General features: G+C 36.9%; 1 protein-coding gene across 2 annotated transcripts; it reads right to left on the reverse strand.

Annotated features, from left to right (window-relative positions):
- Window positions 1–1196: 1196 nt before the first annotated feature.
- Prkra (protein activator of interferon induced protein kinase EIF2AK2) lies at window positions 1197–16269 on the reverse strand. 2 transcript variants are annotated; one of them, XM_048808034.1, is made up of 9 exons: window positions 15768–15785; window positions 12278–12359; window positions 11904–12048; window positions 10457–10566; window positions 9300–9378; window positions 8074–8191; window positions 6464–6558; window positions 5204–5378; window positions 1197–1888 (listed from the first exon to the last, which is right to left on the reverse strand). In XM_048808034.1, exons 5-9 carry the CDS (start codon window positions 9354–9356, stop codon window positions 1731–1733), a joined length of 603 nt encoding a protein of 200 aa, XP_048663991.1. In that variant the 5' UTR covers window positions 9357–9378; window positions 10457–10566; window positions 11904–12048; window positions 12278–12359; window positions 15768–15785; the 3' UTR covers window positions 1197–1730. The 2 variants fall into 2 exon arrangements, with proteins under 2 accessions (XP_048663991.1, XP_048663990.1); XM_048808033.1 differs by lacking the exons at window positions 10457–10566; window positions 11904–12048 and adding an exon at window positions 16083–16269 and having other exon boundaries at window positions 15768–15937.
- Between the last annotated feature and the right edge of the window lie 167 nt (window positions 16270–16436).

The raw sequence follows: 16436 nt of genomic DNA on the forward strand, positions 1-16436 counted from the left end.
CAACCAATTAAAGAGACCTAAAAGAGGAGTTAACAAAAAGGTATTTTAAAGAATACCTAATGGTCCTAGAAAGTCTAGTTGCCCTGACAGAGAGGACATTTGAATAGTATCTAAGAACATGTTTTCTCTGCAGAGAGAAGCAAAGAAATAAAGGCAGCAGGAAGAGCTTGGCTTCTGGGCACTCACTTTATCAATATATTTGAACTATGGACAATAAAATTAAATTATTCTTTCCCACACTTGGGCCTCATCCAAGAATCTTCTTCCATTGCCTTATGAAATCTTCACCCAGTTTAAACTCTTCAAAGTTAATATTTCACTACACAGAACATACTGTTATCTCTAGACAGAGATTCCAGAGCATTCACAAAAACCCAAGATTAGTCCAATCTTAAAAACCACAAGATCCTGTTTATGCCTAAACTTTGCCAACAGTCTTTAACTCATTCCTTAACCTCACCAAAAAAGTACCTAAATTTCCATGATGTAATTGATATATATGTACCTTGTAATGTGAAACTATGTTGAGTGCTCTTTAGAACTTCAAATAAGTTACATGTACTAGTTTTCTTTTGTAATGTAGTTTCATTATTCTTAAAGGGTTCCAATCAGGTATGATTCTTTTCCAAAATCCTGCTCTATCTTATCTATTGTTAGATTAACACTTGAGATAGTCAAAACTTCCTGTCATCATTCATAGCTTGCTTTCTCTATCTACATGGCTCTCCTGAGCTCTGGACACAGGGCCAAAAGACTTCCTTCTCATTTACAAAGCTTGCACTAGCTGGCACTGACAGATGAGACTTGAGGTGTCACAGATGGTATATGAAAATATGGAGGGTAAAATCAAAATTTGTGAGACTTACCTTCTATTAATCACTCATTGTTTTGTTTCAAATATTCTTATAATGGAATTGAATGAACTGGAAAGGTTCTGGGGTTGTCTGGTAATGCCATTAATGATTTTTCAACTACTACTTCATCTAAGAATGGTTATGTCAAGGCAAAATACAATGTTGCATATGCTTACAGAAAATAAGGAAGTGATTTATCACATATATATTTTGCTTAGGCTACAGGTTCTTTTACCTTTGACTTTTTGAGTTATATAAATAACAAACTATCCATATTAAAATATTATTTATAAGACTGGGCCAAAGTCAAGTCAGTAGCTCTTTAATAAAATGAGCAGAACCTCATTATAACAACAGCTCTTTATTACATGGTTTCAAATACACAGGAGACCAATCATGTTCCCTGAAATTTAACAATCACATTCAGTAAAAGTCTGTTAATGCCATATCTCAACATCTAAACCTAAAGGGCTTCCTTCAAATTCCCGTTACGAAGCCTTGCGCAAAAAAAAAAAAAAAAAAAAAAAAAAAGAAGTTGTTTAAGCACCAGTAAGACTGTTGCTAGCAGTAGTTTTATTTCTTTTTCTTCTTCTTCATCATCATTATCAAACATGCAGCTTCTTCCTCCCATTTGCCTGGCCCTGCTCTGCTTCGTGGTACAAAGTTTATAAAAACAATATACCAATACAAAGTTGAAGCCATTAAAAAGAGCTTAGTAATAACTACCAGGAGATAATTAAATCTGGAGTGTTGATGGAATCCGAAGAGATGTGGAAACAACACACAAACTCAAACAATACAGTAGAAGTTTTACTGGGGAAGGAGTGACGGAAACTTTTTATGTGCTACTGAAGGACTTTCTAAGCTGCCCTAAGTTTACTTTCTTTCTGCTATTATCTTTAAATACTGCAAAGCATTGTGGGCGGCATCACTCTGTGCATTGCCACAGGAGATGCCGGAGCCATGACAGACTGTGATAGGACTGGTTGACAGTTCGGCGAGACACTGATACTGCCCATTTGCACTCAGTTCTTCTGTAATGACACAAGCAAACGTGATGATTAGTGCAAACTGTAGAAAGCAGACCTTTATAAAAACAATCTTTTTTTTTTTTTTTTTGGTCTTTCTCACCCATGGTACACTATTTCATTCATTCATCATTTCTGTCATGCTTGTATAAACAAAAAACATAGAATGAGTCAGGTGCAATGGTACACGCCTGTAATCCCTGCAACTCAGGAGGCTGAGGCAGGAGGATCACAAGTTCAAGGCCAGGTTGGGGAACTCAAAATTAAATAAAAAAGGCTGGGGATGTAGCTCAGTGGGAGAGCACTTGGGTTTAATCCCCAGCTTCACAACAGAAATGGTTGTTCAGTCATAGCAGTTCTCAAACATACTGCTTCAAACCATCTGACAGAACTTCAAAGAAACACAGGTGTTTAGGACTCAATGCTAGCCCATTCTATCAGAAGCATGGGGTTGGGGCTGGAGGTGGCTGGCTCCTGCATTTCAAGGAAGCTCCCAAGCAACTCTAATGTGACTATTTGAACGAGGCTTGGAAAGCACTGTACTAATAAGCAACTTTCTTAAGAGGGAAAGAACCATTTGCTAGAGGACTAGAGAGGCTGTTTCCCATTGGAAGTCATTTTCAGTAGGCATTTCAACAAGAAAAGACCTGGTTCAGGGAAAGACCTCTCTTGTGCCTTCCTATTTTTAGGGTTTAAGTCTGTGCAATCTCAGTTATGGTGTTTTAAAAACAACACTTAAACCCAGGAAATGCACATTCTTCTCATTCTTCTGAAGATGGTAAAATGAGGCAAGAGTTCTTAAGAAGTAAATTTATGACTTATTCATTCAAAGTGGTCATGATTAAATGTTTCTATTTTAGCTAGTCAATTTAGTGAAGAATATCCAGATAAAGTGAGATTATTTAGTGAGTGAAGAGACTTTTTTTTTTTAGTTCTACCATCTTTTTAAATTTAAGGAAAATTCACATAAAACCAATCATTTTAAAATAAACAATTTAGTGGCACTCAGCAGATTTATAGTGATGTCCAAGTAGTCCCTCTAGCCAGTTTCAAAACATCTTCATCACCCCAAGAGGATATCCTGAACTCCTTAAACTGTTACTCTCCATTCCCTCTTCCCCAATCCTGGCAACCAACCATCTGTGTTTAATGTCTATGGATTACCCTTCTGTGGGCAGTTAATATAAACAGAATCATAGAATATGTGCAGCCTTTTGTTTCTGGCTTCTTTCACTCAGCATGTTTTTCACTATCTTCTATGTTGTAGCACATATTAGAACTTTATTCCCTTTTACAGCTGAATAATATTCTATTGAATGGATATTCCACATTTGTTCATCCATTCATTTGTTGGTGGACATTTGGACCATTGCCACTTTTGGCTCTTGCAAATAGTGCTTCTGGGAATGTGTACTGGTTATTTGTTTGAATACCAGTTTTCAATTCTTGTGGGTTATATACCTAGGTGTGAAACTGCTGGCAATTAATTTAAGGAACTAAGACATTTTCCCATGGTGGCTAAATTATTTTACATTCCATCAACAATGTATGAGATTCCAATCTCTTCATCATCAGACACTTGCTATTTTCCATTGTTTTGACTATATAGTGTGCAGTGGTACCACACTGTCGTTTTGACTTGCAATTCCCAGTTGAGTAATGATGTTGAACATCTTTTCATAGGTTTGTTGGTCATTTATCTATTTTTTTTGAAGATAGCTGCCTAAAAGTTAGCCAAAAGCTTGTTCATATACACACACACACACACACACACACACACACACACACTTTTTTAATGTAGTGCTGAGGATCAAACCCAGCACCTCACATGTGCTAGGCGAGTGCTCTACAGCTGAGCCACAACCCCAGCCCCTTGTTCTATATTTATAAGAATGATTTAGTTCTTAAAATTCATAAGAGTTTCAAAGGAATTAATTCATGATCCAAAATATCCATCTCAAATTTCCTTCTTTTCAGAGATTCTGTATCTTCCATAGTTAACTCTATTCGTGACATAGCTCATTTATCTCTGTATCCCAAACTCTCAACAAACTACAAACATCAATAAATATTTGCTAAATGAGTGGATTCCCATCAGCCATCTCTCCTGACCATCTTTCTTCATTAATTTTCCGGGTTCTGCATCATTCTTGGCTTATCAAGACACTGCATGACTCATCATTTAATTCCAAAGTAGCAGAGAATATCAGAAGTTCTCTCATCCCCTGACCACTCTAATTTTCCAGTGCTAGTATCTCTGACAGCTGAGTTCCCACATCTCACTGAGAGTGGAGTAGGGATATCAAATTCTTCACTTGTTATGCTGATATTAAATCAAGATACCAAATGTGTGACATACACATACACACAACTAGCTTTACAAATTGAATTAAAATAAAATCTACACTGACTTGCTTTCTCATTTGTCCATATTTGTCTATATAAAAGACCACAAATTAAGGAAAATATAATAGATGATAGCTGGGATGGAATAAAGTTACAAATTGACTTTTTCCCATTTACTGCCGAGAAATGGCACTCAGTGATTAAGTGGACACATGGTTTGGCCCACACAGACTTGATACTTGTACTACAAATGGGAGTGCTTTTTAATTGCCAAATGCCCGACAGACCTAGTATAACAGCCAGTGAATATGCTGGAACTCTTTCCCTAATTTTCTTTTCTTTTCTTTTTTTTTTAATCTTTTATTTTTTTGGTATGAGGGACTGAACCCAGGAGCACTTAACCACTGAGCCACATCCCCAGCCCTTTTTATTTTTCATTATAAGACAAGAGTCTTACTAAGTTGCTTATGGCTTACTAAGTTGCTGAGGCTGGCTCTGAATTTGTGATCCTCCTGCCTCAGCCTTCTGAGCCAATGGGATTACAGGTATGCACCATCATGTCTGACCCTCTTCCCCTAATCTTGTTCTACCACTGGCTAGTTATGTGGTCTTGGGTCAGTTTCTCAACCTTTCTCTGCCTTACTTTCTTCACTCATAAGTAAGAATAATAGAATTCACTTCAGAGTTAGTTTCAGGATTCATTAATTGATACATGTCCTTAGTACAGGGCTGGCACACAGTTAAACTATAACTTTCAGCTATTGACATTTATTATTGAAACTGTATGTTAGCTATTATTACTATCCACAAGAATCAAGATATCTCAATTATATATAATACTGGTCTGGCAATTATATATAGTTAGAATCCTTGATCCTATAATTAGAAATAACAAATTATAACAGAAATTTTTGTTTTTCAAACACATTTTAAAAAGAAATGCATCTTGGGATAAGCCAAAGAAAAAAATCATACCTATATCCAAATACGTTATGTTAAAACCTTGTTCCTTGGCAATTTCACTAAGCAGCTGGATGTAATCTGTATTAGGAATACTAAGGAGGCTTCTTTTCAGTAAGTTGATCTTTTCACCAGGAGAATTCCTCAAGGAATGCCAAGTGCATCCTAAAGAATTTCCTACTACATTAGTCTGAAAAAGAGATGAAGATTTATAGTCTTAAAGACTGTCTTTTAACACCAGTATCAGTATACTTACAAGCACTCACATTTAATACTTCAGAAAGCATATTTAAATTGGTACTATGTGGTTATCTTTCTAATTTAAACTAGACAATGCTAACATGCACATCCGTTTAACAAATACCATGAAATGAAAAATAAAAAACAACACTAATAAATAAAATACATTGTTAAGTATTTAAAAATACTTTTGTTTGTCAATATTGGAGTTGGAAGTTGTTGAGACCTTTAATGAATTATTTTTCTAATTCTCTTTTGACCAAGATGGTGCTGCCTTTTATCTAAGAGGCAACTTTGGAGACATAGAGGGGGCCCCTGGCCCATCAGGGAAACAAAAACCACACAATTTTTTTTTTTTTTTTTTGTATGTAGAGCAAAGGTTTCTCTTCCTCCTTGAAGGTTTTCTGAAACCACAGTCTAGATCAGATACCTTCTTCCATGTTCCCAGACTGCCCTCTGTAAGGACTCATCTGTAATATTCTTCCCTGTTTAGGAGGCTATAAACTCCTTAGTGGTAGAAATTGTTCATTCACTGTAGCCCAGTACTGGGCACAGACCTTAGCATACAGTAGGAGCACACTAAATGATTGTTGAGTGGATAAGTGAATGGACCAACAAAAAATGGAAAAGTGCTGTTGCTTTGAAGGCAAAAATAGCACCCCTGGACTATCACTTTATTCATTCATTCTTCAGTAATTTTTGGTATTGAGAATCAAATCCAGAGCTTCACAAATGCTATGCATGCACTCTACCACAGAGGTACAACCCCAGCTGGGGCTGTCATGTTTAGATCCCATCCTATTATTCTGAATTGACTGTGTCTCTCAAGTCCTCTTACCTGGTTACCTCATGTGACTCTGGCTCACATATAGAAAGCAGCTAAAATTGGCATGGTGTGCAAATGAAAGATGAAAAGATTTTTTTTTTTTTAAATTGCAACAATGAAGTATCAATCCAACAAGAAATTAAGGAAATATTCCTAAAGCAAGAAAAGCTTAATCAAATTAACATCATAACTGTCTGCTTAATACTCACTAGAGAAATGTGGTTCTCTGGAGAAATATTACTAAATTTGGCAAGAAATTTTTCAGCAGCATTTCTCTTGGCTTGTTTCTTCGATGCCCCCTTTCCTATAAAAAGAAAAAAAGATGGTAGATTTATTAAGGAAATCAGTGTCCACAGAGGATGATTGAATGTGTAAGGGATTATGTTTTTCATCTTCTAGGGTATTTTCTTACTCACTTGACATTTTGTTTATTGTTTTTGTTGGTTGTAAAACACACACACACACACACACGTTAATATATATACTTATTCCCCCTCTTTTTTTCAGTGCTGGGGATTATACTCAGGACCTCATGCATGCTAGGCAAGTGCTCTAATACTGAGCTACACCTCGAGCCCTCAAATGACTATTAATTCTTTACATTTTTGAAGGTAGTTCTTTTCTTTAATAATTATACTTTCTGTTTTTCTTTAATAATTATTCTTCCCTTTGCCTAACTTTAATGAACAGTATTTGGTTTAATTGTGACCAATTTATTTACGAAAATATATTTGAATATGATCCCTCTCTCAATGTCCATTATCTATTTACAATCTTCTATACTAACAAATATAGAATTTCCTTAACATGAATAAGAAGGGAATAAAAAATGATGGAATTGAAAGAAAGATACCTTAAATAGCTACTTTCATATTCTGCTTTGTAAATTAAAAATCTGAAGCCCAGGGAGATGAAGTAATTTGCTTCACTTTTGAAAATAAAGGACTACATCAGGAACCCAAAGGAGAGGCACTGCTTCTGGCCTAGTGGTTTCTGCAGTGGCCACATCACCTCTCAAGGCAGACAGTGCCTGTTACTTGAAACTAATATCTAGCTAAGGTAAAAGTCTACTTTCGGTCATTTTGAAAATAACAAAAACATGCCAGAGTAATAAAGAAGAATTCTCACTAGTACTTAATTAAGTGGCTGCTATTCCTCACAGTTTATGTCTTTTACAACTTAGAAGTTACTATAATTCCAAAAGACAATTTCTATTTATTTTTTATCTTATTGCATTTTTTGGGCCATCTATTTTCTTATTAATCACCTCTTTTTCAAATGTAATCTTCTCTAGTCCTACTTTCTAGAATATCTGTTGAAACTTTAAGAGATTTACTACTGTTTTTCCTCCCAGATGAATTATTTAAATCACTAATACATAGATGAAGATTATTTAAGGTATGGAGCCAATAATACATCTTTCCATTAACAACTTATGATTTTTTTAAAAACATCAAATTAAGAAACATGAGTATTCTTCTTCCTTTTTTTATTGGAGGAACTGGGGATTGAACCCAGGGCTACTTTACCCCTGAGTTACCCCTTCAGCCCTCTGTAGTTTTTGGAACAGAGCCTCACTAGTTGCTGAGGATGGCCTTGAACCCTCATTTCTCCTGCCTTCTGAGTTACTGGGATTACAGATGTGCAAGACCAAATATTTATATTTAAGTTCTACCTTAGAAAGTTAGAGATAGTAGTATAGGAGTTTATCAATTTTTCTCCCCACAGACATTTTTGAGAAGATATAACAACAAAGATTTCTATGGTCATTCATCATCTGAAAATATTACAAATGTCTTAAATGGTAAGAAACAAGTACCAGTTTCCATAAATGACTCTAGCCTGCAAATTGTGGTATATTCTCTCTTATGAGCAGGTCCTCCTTCCTGGGAAAGAGTATATTCAGGAAGTCTCCAGCCATGATGAATAGCCAATTCCTATAAAATTGAAATAAAGCTTTAATAGTAAATAAATAGAAAATTCATCTGTAAAATGGCTTAATCACACAAATTTTATTTCTTCTTGATTTCAATCTCATTTCTAGTCATATATTTGAAAAGAAGGAAAGACCCTATATGTCCCATAAACATTCCCATCTTTTACATCTTTATATTACAATACTAAAATGGAAGCAGTTTTGTCCTATGAATGGCATTCTTCTTTTAAGCAATAGTGAGCTGATATCAGAGAAAGACCGGCCACCAGTGACCTCTTTGGGAACATCAGAGGAGACACCCACAGGTCTCCCTGCCCTCAGTTCCTAAAGCCTCTCCCCTCCTACCTACGGGCTTCTGGACCTGCAGCATTTGGTCAGGGGCTCACGAGGAGCAGAGACAGCAAACAAACTGGGATGAGATGAAGCTACATGTGAAGAAAACAATAGAAAAACTTATAGAGCAGAAAAAAGAGACCAAAGGATTGGTTAGGTAATGGAGAGGAAAATAGTCCTAACAGAGCACATGGATAATCTGCAAAAAGAATATTCTGTTTGCAGAAATTTAAAGATAAACATATGTGTGTGCATGTGTGTGTGTAAATATAATTTTGTTAGAATAATCAAATAAATTAATTACATTTCTTTTCTTATACAGCCTTAGAAATACAAGTAATTTGTCTGACCCTCACCTAACCTCTTCCAATTCAGATTGTAAACTCCTTGATGGTAGGGTGCATCTTGAGTTAGGTTACCCAATTTTGGCTCTTTATAAAGTCTTCTGTCTCAAGAGCAGTAGAAAGAGGTTTGTCACAAAGATGGGAAGAAATGTTCTTAAAGTATAATATTCTCTACCCATGTGCAATGAGGTCCTGTTATTTCAAATGAGAATTTCACAAACCAAAGGCAGATACTGCATATGGAAGAAAATCCACAACTTAAATAAACGGGAAAATAATTCTAAGTTAGCTGCATAAAATAAGTTGGAAAACAAAATATTTCACCATCATGAAAATATAAAATGGCTTATCTTGAGCACTGTAATACCACCAATTAATTTTATCTTTTATCAGTAGACAAAAAGGTAAGTATGGAAAAAATATACAACTTACCTGTAATGAACCAATAGGATTAAGCTGGTTCTTTGGTTGTTTGGAAGGGTCAGGCATTAAGGGGTCAGGAACTGCAAAGCTAAACATATTTTTGAATGTTATTCAATAAAATAATTTCCCCAAATTACTTACTAAAAAAGAAAAAATTTTCTACTTAAGTGAAGCTCTTGCATTATATCTACATGTGATGCCCTTCTTTTCAACAATTTCTATAGAAATCTGAACTCTATATCTATCTGTACATATCAAATGTCACTTCCTCTAAGAAACCTAGCCTTTTACCCAATGGATCATACTCTCTCACTCCTTTGAACCATTATAACATTTGGTTTGACATTTTATTCTTTATTTTATTTTTTTAAGTACTGAGGATCAAACCTAGGGACATTCTACCAATGGGATACACTCTTTTCTCTCTTTTTGAGATGGGTCTTACTAAGTTGTATGGGCTGGCCTTAAACAAGACTGTCTGCCTCAGCGTCTCAAATCACTGGAATTACAGGTGTCACCACTATGCCAAGCTTGGTTTGACTCTTTCTTAAGAAAACTGACCTAAATTATACAGCCTTAGAAATACAAGTAATTTGTCTGACCCTCACCAAACCTCTCCCAATTCAGATTGTAAACTCCTTGATGGTAGGGTGCATTATTTACCTACATAAGCTTCATAGTGCTTTATACATAATAGGTGCTTGATAAAAATATATTCAAAGTACACTATTATGACTACACAAGATATAATAAGAGTATTAGCCAGGAAATTTAGCCTGGCACTATGGATAACACAGATCATCAATATAACTGTGGAAGAGAGACCTATTATTCCATCATGTGCTCAGTGCTAAGATAATCCTGTTAAGAGTTCTATGTATCCTGCATAAAATAGATGGTCTACATAAATCTGGTTTAACAATGTAGGGATTATGATTAAGGAAAAAGAACAATCTTTTCTAGGCAGTTTGAAATTACTAGTTACTCAGAAGATCAATGCCTAATGCAGAAGAAGCTGCATTCCAAGGTTACTTCCACCTAAGCAATAGAAGAATCATTTCTTCCATGACAAGTGAGGTTTAACTATTGCACTTCCTCAAGTTTCTTTACCAAATGCCAGAATTTCAAGCTTTACATAGGCTGATTAGATATAAGTATTCACTTACAATGCTGCATGCCGAAGCTACCCAAATAATTGTGATGGAGAAGTGAAAAAGTCTCTGTATTAAATCAGGCCATTTTAGGCCTGATTACAGCTTAGTAATTCCCATTTTATCTGTCAAGAAGCACAAATATATAGTAAAGTTTGTTAGCCTTTTTTGCTGACAAAGTGAAGTTCCTATATGCAGAAAGGACACTCCGTACACTCATTTCTACCAATGTGCTCAACATGTTGGGTTGACCTTTGGGCTGCACAGAAATAGCACAGCCATCATCAGTGGAGGCAGAACTCAAAATCTGCTATGCCATTTGGCATGTCTTGAAAGCTAGCATAAATCAATTGTAAGGTATGACCCCAGAGAAGCAAGTATCACCTTGTGAGATCCAAGGCTTGTCTGGGTTAAGTGCTTGTCTAGAGGGTTGCTATGTCACTGGTTAGTTCTAAATTACCCAAAAAGTTTAGAATGACTTAGGAAAAGGGAAGAGTATTGCATGAGAACCTAAATACAGACTTAATCCTAAAGACTTGTTACGGCTTTAGGAAAAACAATCTGATTTCAAGTTCCACAGATCTTTGCAGTTAGTTATGAGCAGATTATACCAGACTAAACTCTAAGCATCTTCTTTATTTTTGGGTACTGGGGACTGAACCCAGGGACAAATTGAAACTATACTTTCAGAATTCTTTAAATAATTATTGAATATTATCCATTTACCAAAAAGTCACAAGAACCTATTTAGATTGCTGACATATAGAACTATTATCACTGGGTAGCAAATTGAGTGGACAAAGTTATTACCCAGAAGAACTATTTACTGTTGCCCAAATCATTTTTATGTACTAAACATCTGTGTATATTTTGCAATTTGAGACAATTTATGTCAAAGACCAGATGTTTCTGTTTTAACCTGAGTTTTATAATTCAGAGGAAGAACACACATGTAGAATCAGGGGCTAAAATCAGAAAGAAATGTAAATCAATGAAAGATTACTAGTAATTAGTATAGTAACTTCTTTATTTTTTTATATTTTGGTAGCAGGGTTTAAACCTAGGGGAGCTTAACCATTGAGCCATATCCCCAGCCCTTTTTATTTTGAAACAGGGTCTTACTAAGTTTCTTAGGGCCTCTCTAAGTTGCTGAGGCTAGCCTTGAACTTGCAATCCTCTTGCCTCAACCACCCAAGTTGCTGGGATTATAGGCGTGAGCCACCACATCCAGCTTCCACTTCTAGCATTTTTGAGTTCATGTGTAAAAAGAATTTAAGGCATACTATGTTCCATGGTGTGCCTAACAGAAACCAAACGATAATATTTTATTATACATGAGATGCTTTAAGATTCACCTAAAACAGAAAAAAAAAAAATTCAATTTGGAAAAACATGGCAAGGATATCCCAGTTCACATTCTCTCGTATTTGGTATACAGTCTATAATAAAAGGAAATCTCTACCTCCTTCTTTCCAATGAGAATTCCCTAAGGAATATTTTATTTCCATCTCACACCTTGTTTTCTTCAGTGTAGAAATAATCAAAGTCTTAATACAGAATATTAACAGTTGCCAGAGATATTATGGTTTCCGACTGCTGCACGCCATCTAAAAAACAACAAAGTAAAGCCTAATTCATGAGAGGCTGCAGTTAATTGGTAACTGCTGGGCTTAATTGGATAGAACTATCTTCATGGGTGATAGGTTTTCACAAAGAAATAGAATTTTAGAGCTCAGATACTGTTCACTCTGCTGCTTTGGGGAGCATGTTCACATTTTTAATCTTACCTCAGCCATGATCATTTTGAGCTGCAGAATACAAAGAAATTTAGCTCACCAAATACTTGCATTGGCTTTCAGAATGTGGATGGCCGCCTCTGCAGCTCGGTGTTTCGCCAGCTTCTTACTTGTACCTTCACCTGAATTAAAATGTAAAAAGATAGTCTTTGTGAAAATGTGTGCCTTACAGAGATGTTGTCATACTACAAAACAAAGTCACTACAGGTTTTTCATATATGCAGTTAGTACTGAAAACATACACTACATGCAATTATACACTGAAATAAACTATTCACTGTGTGAAACTGATACAGGAACAAAATCACAATCTAAAAAGTTCTATGTATTTAAATCTATGCATCCCTATGTAAAAAACTTTACTCTTTCTATATTATATATTTATTACACAAATGGTAATGATGTAGACCATGTCACACCTCCAGAAGAAACACAACTTAGCATTTCACTCTTCCCTTATTCCTGGGCAGGAAGTTCTTCTGAAGCAAGAAATTTCCTTTACAGAAGAAACTTACAGAACTTTTGGACAGTGAAATGTGCACAATAGCCTGGTCCTATTCTGGATCAAACCCCTATGCTAGGCTAAGCAGTAATAGGTGTCAGCTTATGCCTTATGTCTTCCACACAATCTGTATCTTTTGCCTTGTAGATAAGGGAGGTTAGGGATAAGACTGATATTTGAATTCAGCAAGCAGCTGCATCTGGTAAAGAGTGAATTCAATCATTTTTTTCCTTCTGAGTTCAAACCCTCAATGTTAGGAAATAAGATTGAAGTGTGACCCTCTAATGTCAGAGGACACAAAAACCATACTCTTTTATCTAATAACATAGACATTAGGGACATAGCACAGAACTGAAGGGATTCCCTGACCTCTATGGCTGACAGCCTAGTGTGGGATTTTGTCTGCTAATAGGTATCTGAAACATGTTACACCAAGCCTAAGTGTGAACTCTAGGAAAGCGCACAAAAGTAGCAGTACCACTGTTCTTGTTAGGGCTTCAGAACAGTTTTATGGAGAAAGAGAACTAAACACACACTTGAAAGATGAGGAAAGTCTAGTAAAGGAGAGAGAACTAGGAGATTAGGAAGAGCATTCTTGGTAGAGGAAAGGCACCTGCAAAGGCTCAAAGGCAAAAGAAAGCAGTGTTATCAAGGCCATAAGTGTTGCATATGGCTAATGTGTAAGAGCTCAAGGGGAGCAATTTTGAGATAAAAGGCTGGAGAACTTGGGGGCTGGGGAATGAGTTTTATATGTATATCCATACACATACATACACACACACACACACACACAGATATTATATATACTTGTGCTATTCAAACCTTAACATGTATAAAAATTGACAAGGAATTTTGTTAAAACATACTCTGACCCCATACATCTGAGATGTGCCTTATATTCTGCATTTCCATCAAGTACCCAAATGATATCAATCCTTCTGTTGACTACATCTCAAGAAGGTAAGAAGTCACGTTAAAATTTTTGTATTTATCCAGAGGGTGATGGGGAAACCACTCAATGGATGTTAAGAGAAGGAGGACAAATTTGAGTACTAGGAAAAGAACATTCGTAGAGAATGGGCATTACACAGGAAGAAGATAAAAGAGGGACTAGGTTTGTGGCTCAGTGATGGAATGCTTGTCTAGCACATGTGAGCACTGGGTTCACTCCTCAGTACTACATAAAAGTAAATAAAACAAAGCTAAAAAAATCTATCAAAAAATTTAAAAAGAAAAAAAGAGCAGTTATAACACAGAAGCTATAATCCAAAAAAAGAGATGACAGTGGTCTGGATGGTAGCAATAGGAAGAAGAGAGAAAGAGACTCAATAGCTATTTAGTAGAGAGATTTTAATAACAAACTGGACAAGAAAGGAGAGGAGCAAAAGATATCAAGAATACCAACCCTGGGGCTGGGGCTGTAGCTCAGTGGTAGAATGCTTGCCTTGCAGATGTGAGGCCCTGGGTTTGATCCTCAGCACCACATAAAAATCCTGAATTTCTACTGAGCGACTGTGTGACTATGGTGCCTTTACAGAGAAAAGGAATGCAAAAATATGGGTTTAAGGGGAAAGATGGATTCAGTTTGAGACAATGAGTCTGAGAGGCCTTTGTATCATCCAAACAAAGTTGCCCAACAAGCACACAAGTTGATACACTGTTCTGCAAATGGGACTGGAGGAAAGATATTTCTGAATTATTAGCCTTTATCTGGTATTTGAAGCCATGGAGGCAGATTAGCTAGCACAGGAAGACAGGGTAGTGGGAGAAGAGGTCCAAGGGATAATAATAGAAACAGGTGTTTTGTTTTATTTTAATATTTTTCAGTTGTCGATGGACACAATATCTTTATTTTATTTAATTTTTTATGTGATGCTGAGGATTGAACCTAGTGCCTCACACAGGCCAGGCAAGCAAGTGCTCTTCCACTGAGCCACAAATCCAGCCCTAGAAACAAGTAATCATTCCCTGGCTTAAAGCATGTTGGGGTGGGAGGGACTACTTTTTTTTAAACTTCCACTGGATATTTAAAAATAGAACAACTTAAATAATAATAATGCAATGTTGACACTATGGCTTATATGAGGAACACTGCAGCCACACTTCTTATCCACCTGTCTCACATAGAAAAAAAAGCTTCATATTTTTGTTAAAGTAGCTTCAATGAAAATAGAGGAGTCCAAATTTCCAGGGACACATACAAATGATGCCTTCAGATTATCAAATGATATAATTTCAGTCTTCCTACTAATACTTTTCTTGGCATTTTTCCAAATTAAATTTAGTATTACTTTTTTGTTTGCAATTAAATAGGTATATGAGAAAAATAATGTTCACATTTACAAATGGGCATGCATCTGAATTCTGAAACTTCACTGCTGTGTGACTCGGAGCATGTTATTTATGATCTCTCTGAACCTGTTTCTTCATGTATAAAAAGGAGATACTATCTTATACAAAATATTTGTACAGTTTCAGAACTAGAAGCTACTAAGTAATACAGTGAATGGGAGTCTTTCTACATTCCTCATTGTTTTGCCTTTTTTTTTTTTTTTTTTTATGTGGACATAATTTAACAGTGATACAAGAGATCCAAAGTTCCAAATAATTCTATAAAGACGAAGGGTAAACTCAGACAACTGCCGGGTCATGCCTCCCTGTATCTGCTATAATTTATAAAACTATGAAACTTGATAGTACCTACTGACCCAGCTATGAGGGCTCCAAGAACCCTTCCGGTTTCTTTTTAATTCTTGGAGGAACCTTGGGAGGATCCTATAGTATGTGAAGAGCCTTGTAGGATGCCTGGATAACTTTTTATTATCTGAGCATCCTTGTATCTGGAGAAGAGAAAATTAGAATCAGATGAAGTTGAAAAGCTCTTAACAACCTAATATATGAGGTCTCCGTTTTAAAACCTGCCCCTCATAGCTGTCTCTGGCAAAAGGGGCACTTTTCCCAATTGAAAAGCAACATCAAGTCTGGACTGCCAACCAGCAGGGTCAAGGGGTTAACTGTGCATACAGACCTGTGCAGGTTATGTCCCCAACGGTTACTCTGAAGGTGAAAGTTGGCACGTGTATCTGCACATCGGATCTTTCACATTCATAAACCGGGATGTTCTTGGTCTTCATGCCATATTCGTGTAATACCTGAATCGGTGTTTTCCCTGGCTTAGCTGTTATCATCTTCCCCAAACTGCAAAAACCAGAAAAAGGTGTGTCAAAGCAAACAGGGAAGCAGAAGCATACACAGGGCCAATTTTGACTGCTATCAATGGTGACCGGGGAATTACTGTAGCTTCCTGGCTGCCAGGACCAGAGCTGGCAAGGCCTGTGCGCACCTGTCTCCCAGTTCTCTTGCAGCAGTCACCCAGCAGGGGCTAGCAGGGTGAAGGAGGGACGTCTTTATAGACAGAATTCGAATGCGGACAGAAAGGTGTTCTCAGGCGCACACGGCTGCATACTCTCAAGACCAAGTCCACCAACCCGGTCCGCGCGTGGCACCTTTTGCCACCCCGTCCCCCATGCGCGCCGCCACGAGCCACAAAAGGGGCGGGGCGCCGCCATAGACCCCGGCGGCCCGGCCATAGACCCCTGCCAGTCGCCGCCAAGAGGGCGGGGCAGAGCACCACAGTGTGTGTGTGTGTGGGGGGGGCGACAGGAAGGGGCTCTACCCAGAATGCCGCCGGGGTCTA

The sequence above is a fragment of the Marmota marmota genome, unplaced genomic scaffold (assembly GCF_001458135.2).
Source record: "Marmota marmota marmota unplaced genomic scaffold, marMar, whole genome shotgun sequence".
Taxonomy (NCBI): Eukaryota; Metazoa; Chordata; class Mammalia; order Rodentia; family Sciuridae; genus Marmota; species Marmota marmota.

What these genes read in the sequence shown, in the direction of transcription:
- Prkra (XM_048808033.1), bottom strand. Translation starts at nt 15,927, where the DNA reads ATGATAACAGCTAAGCCAGGGAAAACACCGATTCAGGTATTACACGAA. An exon ending in ATCCTATTGGTTCATTACAG is followed by an intron (nt 8,192 to 9,299) that starts GTAAGTTGTATA and finishes TCAATTTTATAG; the next exon opens with GAATTGGCTATTCATCATGG. An exon ending in AGAGTCATTTATGGAAACTG is followed by an intron (nt 6,559 to 8,073) that starts GTACTTGTTTCT and finishes TTCTTTTTATAG; the next exon opens with GAAAGGGGGCATCGAAGAAA.